The sequence below is a fragment of the Andrena cerasifolii genome, chromosome 2 (assembly GCF_050908995.1).
Source record: "Andrena cerasifolii isolate SP2316 chromosome 2, iyAndCera1_principal, whole genome shotgun sequence".
Lineage (NCBI taxonomy): Eukaryota > Metazoa > Arthropoda > Insecta > Hymenoptera > Andrenidae > Andrena > Andrena cerasifolii.
Genome location: NC_135119.1, coordinates 24,983,364 through 24,995,974, shown reverse-complemented (window position 1 = coordinate 24,995,974; position 12,611 = coordinate 24,983,364). Strand labels below are relative to the sequence as shown.

The 12,611-nt window shown below is 46.0% G+C and overlaps 2 protein-coding genes across 3 annotated transcripts; both read right to left on the bottom strand.

The window, feature by feature from the left end:
- Positions 1–560: 560 nt before the first annotated feature.
- Positions 561–6,502, bottom strand: Bond (elongation of very long chain fatty acid james bond protein). The gene is made up of 8 exons (XM_076830744.1): positions 5,364–6,502; positions 4,516–4,839; positions 4,025–4,121; positions 3,432–3,622; positions 3,187–3,276; positions 3,026–3,082; positions 2,391–2,633; positions 561–2,306 (listed from the first exon to the last, which is right to left on the bottom strand). The coding sequence occupies exons 3-8, from the start codon at positions 4,083–4,085 to the stop codon at positions 2,148–2,150; spliced, it is 801 nt and encodes a 266-aa protein (XP_076686859.1). The 5' UTR covers positions 4,086–4,121; positions 4,516–4,839; positions 5,364–6,502; the 3' UTR covers positions 561–2,147.
- Positions 6,503–9,705: 3,203 nt separating this feature from the next.
- LOC143378772 (very long chain fatty acid elongase 7) lies at positions 9,706–12,611 on the bottom strand. Of its 2 annotated transcripts, XR_013088352.1 has the most exons (6): positions 12,097–12,611; positions 11,826–12,016; positions 11,491–11,571; positions 11,234–11,417; positions 9,878–11,039; positions 9,706–9,830 (listed from the first exon to the last, which is right to left on the bottom strand). XR_013088352.1 is itself a non-coding variant. In XM_076830742.1 (5 exons), the coding sequence occupies exons 1-5, from the start codon at positions 12,155–12,157 to the stop codon at positions 10,711–10,713; spliced, it is 846 nt and encodes a 281-aa protein (XP_076686857.1). In that variant the 5' UTR covers positions 12,158–12,611; the 3' UTR covers positions 9,706–10,710. The 2 variants fall into 2 exon arrangements, 1 of the variants encoding a protein (XP_076686857.1); XM_076830742.1 differs by having other exon boundaries at positions 9,706–11,039.

Below are 12,611 nucleotides of genomic sequence, written 5' to 3'. Positions count from 1 at the left end.
CCTATTAAATTATGCATAGTAGTTTTCCTTTAATTAATTCCAAAAGATCACCTATTTTTGGGGGGGCTCTAGACCGGAACCTCCCCTTAAGCAAAGCTCAAATAAAGTGTAGGTCGGATTATCGATGCTCTGGAGACTTACAGTGGAGCATACTCCATCCCCTTTTTCTTGCCAAAGGCTTCGAAAACGGTACCCTGTTGTCTTAAAATATAAATCGACGTATGCGCAACTTACAATTAGCGTAGAATAAATCTTGGATTATCGAGATACGACGTTGTCGGCGTCTTTCTGAGCACGTCGCTTCTTTTCACGAATATCCGGAGATAAGGGAAGTCGGCCATATTGAATTGGAGTCTTCCGTTCTTGATGGAGCCCGTAAGCGTACTGTAAAGATCTTTAACCACGCAATAAGTACCCTTACTTCGCAATGGCCTTAAATTATTATTGCAACCATGACATATAACACTTAACTTTCTCCTAATAGAGGAGCCAGTAAATCTTTCGACTGCAGAGAACGCTGGGGAAACGTCGCGGGGATAAATAAAGAGACCCTTGGAGGATTATTTTAATAAATAATATCGTACCGTGTATTTACATATCTTCGTTAATTTTCGCGACTGTAATCTATAAACATGCAAAATAATCGCACGTGTCACGACTGACGGTAACGTTCTTACTCGCGTTGTACACCGTCAAGCGTGACAGATGTACCATTCCATAGAAAGCTCGTCGATCCGTTCAAAAAAGTAGCAGAACCACTGTGCAGCAAAGTTTTCGAGCGAATCGACGACATCGATGGACGCAATGCGAGTCGACAAAGCGCGATGGACCATGCATTGGCTTCGCTTATCTGTATACAGTGCCGAGAGACGAGACTCGAGTGTTATTTACTGCCAGGTAGTTTTTAATTATTACTTGGACGCGTCTAGCCCCTTGCATACTAACGAGAAAGAGATGCATTATCTCTGGAACAGCGATATACTGATGAAAACTAAGTATGTATAATGGCCCATATGAATATGTAAATACTGGTTCCGTAGACAATGCGGAGGGGATGCAGGAACCGGCAAATTTATTTAGTATGCAAGAGGCTAAAAAATATACGGTCGACTCGAAGTGTGTCCTTGAATTACGTAGAAATTTATAGCGTCAATGCCTTCTGCGGTGAAAAAGAAGTCCTCGGCAAATCAGGGGCCATTTGTACAGCTGTCGGAGTCCGTTCCACTGGCAACTGAATTTAGAATCTTCAACACTTTCGAAGGCCTTAATCCCAATTCAAATCATTAATCCGAATCAAATCTGAAATCCTACAAATTCTTCTGTTCCTTAAAAAACAGCTTCCATATAACCTGCGTATAAAAACACCTAATTACCCTTATTCGTAATTACGTTCAAGAGAACCAGCTTCCATTTAAAATCAACCATAGCACAGTTACAACTCGACAAATAACAAAACCTCAAGGTTGCAGCTCTCGGTCCCCGAAAAATTTTAAAATACCACTCCGCTTCTAATAAACCCACGAATCACATTCCCAGTGGAAATCAGAGTCCGGCAGCAAAAAAGGGCAAGCGTTTAGAGGAATATATACATATTATGAATCACGTTCCCGTTCGAAAGGACTTTCTACAGCCACCCAAACGCTAGCGAGCGCCAGGCAGCGTGGAGTTTGTCCCGCGTGGAGGAAGCAGTGATCGTTTGCTTTGCCGCGCGCGTGGCAACGTCCTCCTCTTTTCTCGCCGGCTTTTTTTCGGGTCGTAGCCCACTTGGACGAAAAGTAAGAGGCCCCGGGGCGATTTGGGTTTGGTCAAGGCTCGGCTGTCGCGGTCCTTTCCCCTGCTCGGCGTCTCTTTGTACAACGGATGGGACCTATTGGCCCAGATTCACGGAGCAGCCCGTTACCACTCGACCCGTCGATTCATCGCGACAAGAATTCGACTACCCGTCCCGGTCCCTGTCCCGACGCTGTCGCGTTTCCAGCCGCCTGCCCATTCTACACTAAATTCCGATGACCTAGATGATACTGTCCTCCGGCTTGTCTCGCCCGTTTCTTTTCCACCGATAGGCCAGTGACGCCTGGCGCTGCTGCGAGCGCGACTTCGTTGATGAGGATGAATGGCGCGTTCGCTTGACGCTGGATCCAGGAACGCTAAACCTGCTTCTTCTTGTAAGCCTTCCTGTAGAAGTCGCTGAACAGGTAGATGAATATCACCACGTTCGTCATGAAGAAGTAGGTGAGTGCCTTTGGCACCTTGCAGTCCATCGCGAGGACCATCATTAGGTAGCTCAGCATGATCACGAACTGGATCTAGTGGGAAGGATTGATGAATGTCGATGCTAAAGGCAGGGCTGGGCTAGGCTGCGAGCAGGTGTTTAGTGGCAGTTGTTTTACCAGCTGGATCCAGGTCATGTACTTCTTCCACCACAGGTATTTCCTGTACTGTGGGCCCAGAGCTGCGATCAGGTAGTACGAGTACATGACGATGTGGACGAAGGAATTCAGGAAACCGAGAAGGGCCCCCTGCTCGCCTGGCAGGAATTTCAGGTAGCACCACGAAAAGACCGCGGTCATCGTGTGGTGGTAGACGTGCAGGAAGGTGACCTGGTTCTGCTTCTTCCGCAGGACGAAGAACACCTTCGGGTCGAACGACGATATTAGTTGGTCTTTGATTATCATGCAGGCTTTTTTTTATTTGGAAGTAACTTAAGAAAGGGGACCATTGGTGTCACTGAAGCCATTTTGAAAGGGACCGCAGTACATTCAGTGAAAAACAATTATATATTTATATATTCAGTGACGCACTGAGGATTTAATTTTGGAGCGAGCCGAATTGAACGGATACAAATATTTGTGAGAACTGTATTTAATAAAATTCACTGGATGATTATAAAATTTTATTTAAAGAATAAAATCCAGTTTTCTTTTCTATTTATGCGCATTCGAAGCGCGTAGAAACCCCTTCAAAACCCCTCTCTGAGTGCGTCACTGTATTTATTTAGCTAAGATTGATAAGCCGTCGGACTCACCGTGTCAAGAAGCTCGATGATCTTCCCGATGAAGTACCACCAGGCGGCTGTCGACAACTGTTTAACGCAAAGCCCGTTGAAATATTGTAAAGATCGAATTCCACATTGTATTTCTGTGATTGAAATATTCGCTTTTGCTCCTTATTGAATAATCGACTCACCGCAGCCTGCACATTTATATCCGTGGGCGTTCGATTGGAATTGTTGCATTTGGGCGAGATGATAAGGTTCCCCAAGCCAGGAGCTGCTGCCTGAAAAGAAGCGCACCACTGAAGCGGCGGTTACTAATAAAAATAGAAGCTTATTTGCGACAGAAACACCGAGCGATTAAACTGAAAGCTCGAGTCACTGATTGTAAGTTGCACTGATTCTTCTATAAGACGATGAGCGTGTCAGCGGCCGTTACCATGAGGGTCAACCAGACACTGAAGATGACTTGGAAAGCATTGTAAGCGATCAGTAAGGAATTGAGTTGAAAGGCTGGCCTTTTCTCCATCATTTTCGGCCCCACTTTCAGGACGAACAGCAGATACGTCCCCACGATGCACAACATTGGCCCGGGGGACCTCATCATTGGCCAGGAGTCCACCATGATTTCTGAAAAAAATAAAGCCGTTTAAATTTGCACGCGTGTGCGCCAAGCTCCACGCCAGAACCTTGCAATTGTGTGGCATAAATGTACAAAGGAGTTGTGTTTTCGAGGAAGCGTACGCAGCCTTTGGTATTTTAATTGAAATTTCGGTTATGTAATGAGTGAATACTGAAAGAGACTATTCTGCGAGCGATTAGCACGCGACCGATATCCTTTCATCGCTGCGGAGCCGAATTTACATGAATTACCATCGGTATTGCTAAAAAATCAAAGAAGAAACGGGGCGTTTGTGTGGGATCGCGCTAGCGAGGGAAGTTCCATTCACGCGAGCGAATCGAGCGAGCCGTGGAGAATTAATTCGATACGCACGATCGGAGCTTTATCCGGCACAATGTTCACGCGATTACCTTTGTTCATCTCCAAGATGTCGTTGTAGTTGCTGACCATCAGGCGAATTAGGTTCGACATCTTGGCCAACTTGCTGCGCTGTCTTTCAAGGTGACTCTAAAATAGAGGAGAATTAATTGAAATTAATTGGATCTCTCCACTAATCATCACGGTTAAGTGGCTCGCTCAGGATTTAATCTTGAGGGGAGCCGAGTTGAACGGATAAAAATATTTTCAATAAAATTCATTAGGTGATTATAAAAATTTATTTAACGAATAAAGTCCAATTTTATTTTCTTTCACAAAGCCCCTTCTTTGAGGGAAGGGGAGGTCTAGGTTCCGTTGGCCCCACTACTGTTAAATCTTTATCCTTCTAATTAAAAGAATATAAGAAGACAGTTCAATTTCGAAGTTTCAGTTAACCGATTAAGAAACACTCCAGGACACCTCCACGAATATTCCCGAAAGTCACCAAGGAAGATCTGCGAATCTAATTAGGCCAAGACCTTACCTTGCTCGAAGAAATTCATAAACCACCTTCGACAGGTCGCCGGGGCAGGTCAGAGCCCTCTTCTTTTCGAGCACTGCCGCGTCCGAGTGAGTCGCACTCCAGTTTCAGCTTCCTCCTCGACGAAGTTCTCGAGCTGCCACTGAAGTTCCTCGGCAAGTGGCGTCCCAGGAGAGCAGAGGATGGTGAGGGACAGGCGGTGAACCAAAAACTGATGATCCGGCGTGGAAAGTGGCCACCAAGAGGACCAGAGCCTCGATCTTCTGGCCCCACCACTTCGAGAGCTCGTTGTCAAACAGTGACTTCCGCCAGTCGACGGGGGAGCAGCTTGGAGAAAGAAGAAGGGATGGAGATACTGGACCAGGTCGTGGAAGGCCGTGGGATACGCGGAATTTACGTGTTAAAAACAAATGTTCCGACGACTACACGAGCGACAAGGAAGAACTAGCAAGTATCTAAGAATTAACAGAGCAAACTGACGGTTCCTTGGATCTGTGCAGTTAGATGCCAGCTACTTTTGTCGCTCCACCCTTTCCGCAATACGTGGATCGCTTGGACGAATATTCTAATTATTACTCGCGCATTCGAGGCGCATAGCACGGGGGTGGAGTTTGCAGAAATCTGTGCGCACAGAGCTTGCAACCCCCAAAATGAAGCAGTAGAACGTTTCTACAATAAGGATTTAGTATCTGGTACTAACGCGGCTAGAATTAGCATTGATTTAAATGTAAATTGCCTTCAGAAAACATTTACAGAACATCGTCCCACTCGGAACCTTCCCAGCTGCGTTCATTAAGGTCAGAAGTATAGTCGAGAAAATATTTCCACAGGAACTCTCTAGCGCAGCTTACCCCCAATAATCTAAAACCTCCGGCAACGCAGACGCCTAGAAATGTTTCCTCGATGTAATATACATTTAACTCGGTAAACTCACGTCCGACGAAGCACACTCGCGATTGATTACCAGACCTCGATGTCCTCGCGCCGCGGGGAAGCAGCGTGGCCATTAACGTCCCGCGGAATGGCGCGAACGCGACAGATCAGCGAAAGAAGGCTGGACGCCTGGAATATTTGCCAGCGATGCAGCCCAACATTTGCGAAATCGTGACCGGCTTATTTGACCGGAATAAAGAGACGGGGATTAGCACAGACGTGGAAGTGGATTCAAGCGTGAATTTATTTGCCCGGCCGTTGCCAGACGTGGGACAATGAGGCGCAGAGATCCTCTCAATTTCGCTGTCATTTAGCAAGCTCAATATTTGCATCGACAACTGCGATAAACTATTATACCTGTACCCACGGTTAAATAGTGGCAAACGCTAACTCGACAGCTGGGACGCGGGCAGCTTTGCGCGCTCAAATCAAGCGTGTCGCGTTAAATGCACCATTATTGCGATCCTTTGCAGTTTCCCAGTAATCTACGCGACACCTTTTGTCCCGCTACTCCACGGCCGCCTTCGCGTTCAATATTTGCTCGCGACGTGCAATATTTTGAAGATAGGTTTAAGGAACTGATGTTTTCTGTGCGGTATGCCTGCAGCAGTAGGTTTCTTCAAGTTCCTCTTCTTCTTCGCGAAGACAGTTACGCGGAGCTATAAAGTTGCAAGTGGGACAAGCCAAGTATCCGCACTGTGTTTGGTTAAATACACCCTGGTTTTATTGCGTGAGACGATAGAGGCGTAAATCAGTGACTTTACCGATAGTAAAAGGCTGGTACATGTCGATGCTCCGTGAATTAGAGCAGTTCTTCAAGGCTGCTAACGGCACCAGGGAGAATAACGCGAAGACTGGCTAGGATGCCTTGCGATGAAAATGTGTATAGAAGCTTTTTAGAGAGTCTTTCTAACGGACTTTCTGCGAAGTGAGTCAATGGGACGTTTCGAAGGTAACAGTGGGTCAAAATGGCGAAATCTTACGCGACAGGCTAGTGATCCGTGACTGACATGCCTTGAAGTAATGTCCGCTGGCTGAGAAATCACTGTAAAGACACAAGCGAGAGGGAACTCAATTAAATAATATAGCATTTATTAAATGAAAATTTATTTTTTTAACCCATTCTGCTAAGCGGTCTTTCAGCTGTAACACCCTAAGAAATTACCTTTTGTTTGGAACTGCTTTTGGTCGCATAAGGAATGTTTTTACTAAATTGAAGATTTACCTATTTATTAATACGTGTTTTGAAAATACAAATAAACGCCTTCGGCTCTTTCCTAAAGCTTGTCCTGAGCAGTTTTGTGATTCTGCTTAGCGATTTAATTTTTTTAACCCCTCAGAGTGGAAACCCGTTAAGAAAAATTTATTACGAGGAAGACAATAAGAATAGTAAAGGCTTTTCATTTTTTAATTACACTTCAAAGCACCGAAGGATAATAAAATAAGTTTAAACGTTCAACAGGCTTGCATGTTAATAACCGGCATCTTCAGAATCCATCTGTGGGACGCGACGCTGGCAAGCAGCTTGTAAGGTCGCCTCTTCGCGGCGCTCCTACGTCTGAGGAAGAAGAGTACGGCGCCTTGAGTCGACGAAGCCGTGTTTCACGTGTCATTGAGAAACTCGTCTAACATAACGGAACACGTGGACCAGCCGCAACACTTTCTAATGTCACTGCTACACCATAACTGATGTGTAACTGGAAGAGTCGTAGAATATTCAGCTGCTTGAAATGGCAGAGTGACGCGCACGGGAATCTGGCACGAGCGGAATTCAAATCGAGGAATGGAAGGACGGTGTTCTTGGCTTCTTGGTCGTTATGCAGTTCTAGCGGATTTAGTATAAAATTTAGGAGATGAAGGTCTGATAGTGAAATCCGGGGGCGAACCGAACTGTTCTTCCGTCTGCTTCTTCTCTTCTATTTCCGTTTACGTCTGTGGCCTTTCTCTCCGGCCGGTCGTTAAATAGTGAGAAAAGTGGGACAGGTTTTTGGAACGGGACCTAATTCGTGCACCTGTGCTGGCTATTTTATTGAATAGTTCGAGGCGGTGTTTGTTGGAGAGCATGGCTGTTGGAAGATAAATTGGTTTGAAGGGAGCTTCATGGATAAAGTGGATTGATGATGCGTTTCTGATGCTTTCGACTCAGAATGGCCAAGTCCAGGTGAAGTTGTTGATATCGTTTGTACAGAGTTGGGTTGTGCAGGTACTTATGCTTAGTTTACACCTGAGCACTCGCCCAGTCTGAACGCATATTCTAGTACTCGGCCGAGTAATCCGGCGGGGAAGATTTTCACTCGGCCGAGTAGCAGACCGATGACTCGGCCGAGTCACTCGTTAAGTGTAAACCCAGCTTTACAAGGAGAGATTGCTTTGGTTTTCGGAAAAATAGCAAATAGCTACGTGTTATTTTATTTTGGCCCGTTTGCATATTTATAGAGGGTGAAAGCACCCCTCAAAGTTCATGAGAAGAGGTACGAAAGTTCCTTTTGTCAGTTTAAAAAATATTACAACATTGTGTTGAATAAAACGTGATGTACACAATATTCTTTAAACTAACAATAGGAACTTTTAAGCCTCTTCGTACGAACCTTGGGGGGTGAGTTACATCCTCTAAATATGCAAACGGGGCAACATAAAAAAACACGTATTTCTTCTTCTTTGGTCCTCTGAAACATATCAGAAAATAAAAACCTCTCCTTGTTAGGGGTCGTCTTTAAATTAAGTAAGTCTTTTTGAGGAGGATCGCGAATTTCTCACGTTTTTCTACAAGGAGAGGAGAGGGGGTATGATAGCGTTTTACGTAATATTTTCCTAACCTACTTTTCAATGTGTAATCTTTTTAAAAAAAATAATAACAAACATGCAATGTCAAGAATATTACGTAAAGAAGGTGGGGAGGGAGTGGGAATATAAAATCTCACGAATTCTTATACTTGGGGAGGGTGGGGGTACGAAATTGCCAAGATTACACTTACGTAATTTAAGGACGGCCCCTTAGCTGTAATACAGAACTTGGCTGGGTGAAATATTTCTGGCAGAGAAGAATTTGGGATCAATCGAGCGGAATGTGTCCTGCGTCGTTTCACAACCGTTGAATTTCAGGCGATTGTTTTTACGACAGTATCGCAGCAACTTCGAAACTGGCCTTTATAAATCGGTAACGGTCATGGATGGCCTACTTTTCTCCACCAAGGTCACATTCAAAATTGTACAAAACTTAGCAATACTTCCATCTATCCAGCTTGTCAAACTTTTCTTTATTTTTGTAGCTATGCAAGCATGGAGTTGCAATCATCTCGAATGTCTTTGGATACCCATAAATGATATAGGGTATCTTGAATCAGCTTCAGTGACCTGGAGCTCTTGCGTGACCTCCTAAGTCACTGCATTCATATTGAGGAAAAAAGTGGGTAGAAGGTGGGACAGAAAAGAAAAAAAAAAGGAGTGTGCATTTCGTCCTGGGTCTGCTAGCGGACTTATCAGTACTTAAGGCTTTATCTAGCACATCCTTGCCTTAGACATAGGGATATTAGGAGGCAAGAGAAATCAGGATTGGAAATATTTATTGCACCACTCGATATACCTCTCTTATTATTAGCAGTAGGAAAATATTATTGCAAAATCTATTTATTCCAAAAATGTATAGCTCACTGTCTCCATCTCGACCAATATAAGTTTATAAGTTGCAAAATAACACTGCTATGAAAATTATGCGTACTCAGGGGCAGATTTGGTGATTCGGCGCCCCAGGGCTAACAAGCGTCTACCGGCCTTTCCGTGAAATATCAGCAAATGTTTGAATTTAAAATCAATTCAATGTGACAATTCACAGATGAATTATTGCTAATTTGCTACGTGAAAAAAGTGGATTTGACCCTTCAGTCTTAGGGAAAATAGACATTTTATTTCACAACAGAAATCTATGCTATTATTGTCGTTCAAAAAAAATAAAAACCTGCAGGCAAAAACACTTTGCTCCTTTCCTTAATTTCTTTCACCCAAATTTTGCGTCCCGAAAATTTGGTTACTTAGCCTACATACAAATCCGCCCCTGTGTGACCTACGTAATTTTCAAAGTGATGCAATAAATATTTCCAATATCGCAGAAATCGGTTGAAAAGGAAAAAACTTGCGAGAGAAATGCCCCTTGTGGCGAGACCAACAAATTTCTGTTTGACAGACCCTCAGAACCTTTCTCCGCGAACCACGGTTCTTTCAACGCAACAGGTCACAGGCTTCCCACTCAATGACTCCCACCGCTGATTGGTAAAAGTAACATTTATTGTCTCTTTACGTAAACAGGTGACTAATCATCGACATGTTGCGCGCACCGCGATCGCCGTTTAACAGGTTCTCGCTTTCTCCAAACGCAGAGGAACTTACGTCTAGTTCAAACACAATCGTGCGCGCGCACCGCGCCGTGGCAGAAGACGCGGGTGCAATTAGCGAGGTATGATGAGAACGAACTTAAATACAAAGATGAGACTGGGACTCTGCTGCGGGAGGGTTTATGCGTTCTATTGCGTCGTGTCCGGAGGACACGCGAGCTTCGAGGCTCGAGGAACCGTTCAGGAGCTCTTAGCGCGGGCTTGTGAATATTTACGCTAAAGGATAGTGGAAACGTCTGAACAGCGCGTCGTGATCATCGTGCAGCACGATCTGGCGCGTTGCATACTTAAAGGGGAGGTCTCGACTCGAAGAAGTAATCTGCTTGTAATCTGTTAGGTATATCACTTAGAACAATATCAAATTTAAAAATGAAAAGGGAGAGTAAAAGAGACACAGCAGGTGTGTCACGAGGATAATCTGCGTAACCAGGTACATCGTGTCAAGTTTAAGGAGAATTTCAATCTAGACCCCAGCTTGCAACCTCCCCTAAGCTTAAACGAAGTTTACACATGTATATTTTCTATTTTACCACCGTTCCGCTTGCATCCCCTTAGCGGGGAGCTGGGCGTTAGGCGTGGTGATGAAATGGAGGATGGAGAGTTGTAGCAGGCTCTGCCTTCGGAAAGAGAAGTTGAACAGGTGGAACAGATACGAGATCCGGCGTAGTTTTTGGGGCATGAATGCTGTCAGGCCTCGAGGGCACCGAGGGTGTATATTCTGGCGGCTTTCGCCCTCGAGTTCAGGCCTGAAGGAGTTTGCTATATCCGTTCCACCAACCGTGCGAGTACGCCTCGCCACCCTGAGCGATGAACGCGGGGCGACGTCGAAGCGTACCGAGGGCTGAAGGTGCGAAGGACGTGGCGACCCGCCGGACGCTTACTGGCTCTTCGTCTTCCCGTTCGACGACTCCGACGAGAAACCGTTCTGCGTCGCCTTCGGGATGCGCTTCTTGATGTACGTCTTGTAGTAGAAGTCGGCAAACAGGACCATCATGAAGAGGTTCTGGGGAATCAACACCGCCGATATCCACTTGGGGAAGCCGCAGTCGTCCACCCAGGCCAGCAGTATGTACTGCACCAGTATGAGGAAGAACTGCGTGAGCTGCAGCTGGGTGATGTACTTCTTCCACCAGGGCTTGCTGAACCCCAACGAGGTTGCCAGGTAGTGGCTGTACATCACCACGTGGACGAAACAGTTGATGGTACCTGTGGAAAGTTCATTCTGAAGGTGGTCTCGCGATAGGCAAGTCCGACTCTTCTGTGAGGATCATTGTTACTTCTAACTTTCTGTATTACACTTCACTTGGAAGCGATGCTATCGACACGTTGGCGCCAGCAGTGGTCAACTAGTTTCTTCGAACTGCGCGCGACAATGGGCATTGTAAGGAAGCTCTGCTCACCTAAAAAGGTAACGTGGCCCCCAGCCAGAAACTTGGTCGCCGCCCAGGTACCGATCGCCATCCCCGCGTGATGGTAAACGTGCAGGAAAGACACCTGATTCTGCTTCTTCCGGAGGACGAAGAAAACGGTGTCCAGAAGGTCGAAGACCTTCAGTATGAAGTACACCCACACCAACCTGGCTATCTGTGTATCGCGTAACGAGTTAAGAGCGAAGCTTTCTTATTACACCCCAGTCGAAGTGTGTGCGTCTATTTACCTCGACCGCATGCGGGGTGTTGGAATAGTCAACCGGCTCGCAGTAGAAACTGTAATCCCTTAGCCAGGCCAGATCCAGCGCCTGAAAGCACGACAGAGCCAATAATGAGCTTTCCTGAGAAGGCTGCACTCACTCTGCGCGATAAATTCTGCGATCGCGTGGTTTTCACGAGAGCCTGATCTATCCGGAGCAATGAATATAACGGTAATTAATCTCGTCAAGTAGGTAAATAATTTCCATAAATCTACCAGCGGAATGATGGTACCTCAGAGAGCTTTAGCCACGTTTAAACATGGTGGTTTGGTTCAGTGAAGAGGAACAAGTATCTTACTTACTTTATAGAGTAAGAATGTACATAACACTATCTGTATCGCGTTGTATAATTGCATGACCCTGTCCAAGTTGAAAGGCTTCCTCTTCGCCATTAGGGTGGGCCCGAGGTCCTGGACGAAGTACAAGTAGAAGCCCACTATCCCTAGGCAGGCCCATGGTGAGCCGATCAGAAAGAAATCCTGCGTCCGGGGATCTTTGGAAAACAGAGAGACATCCAGCGGTTACGACTTACTAACCATTTCCATCCCCAAATTCTGATCGACTTTTCTATACCTGACAGTTCGTCGTTGATGTAGCGGTACCCCTGATAGATGTGTCGTATCAACGTCGCCATGCTGTCGTAGCAGAGTCTCTAACCAGCGCGCACTACTTCCGAGCTCTGACAGAGATTATAGCCGGAAGCTTCTCGGCGGAGGTCGCTTCTTTAGACGGAAAACGCGAGTAACCTTGAACCAGGCAGTGAACCTCGGCAACCTCTCTGCTTCCACTAGAGTCTCCGACGTTCCCAGAACTTTTCTTCGACCGTCCGTCGGCTTTTGCTTTTCATTCGGTGCAAGGCTACGCGTTCGGTGTTGCTCGCCTGAGCATCCTCAGGAGTTTGTCGGAGCCTCGATCGACGGGTCCTCGGTGCGACCAATCAGCCCGGGGAATTAGAGTGGACTGAGAGAACGCGTTACCCCCGTCAAAACCATCGTGGCGAGCACTGACCGCCATTATATTTTAATTACGATCGCGTCGAAACAGCAGCGCGTAACCCCCCGCGGAACTTGATGCCGCATAGTCCAGCG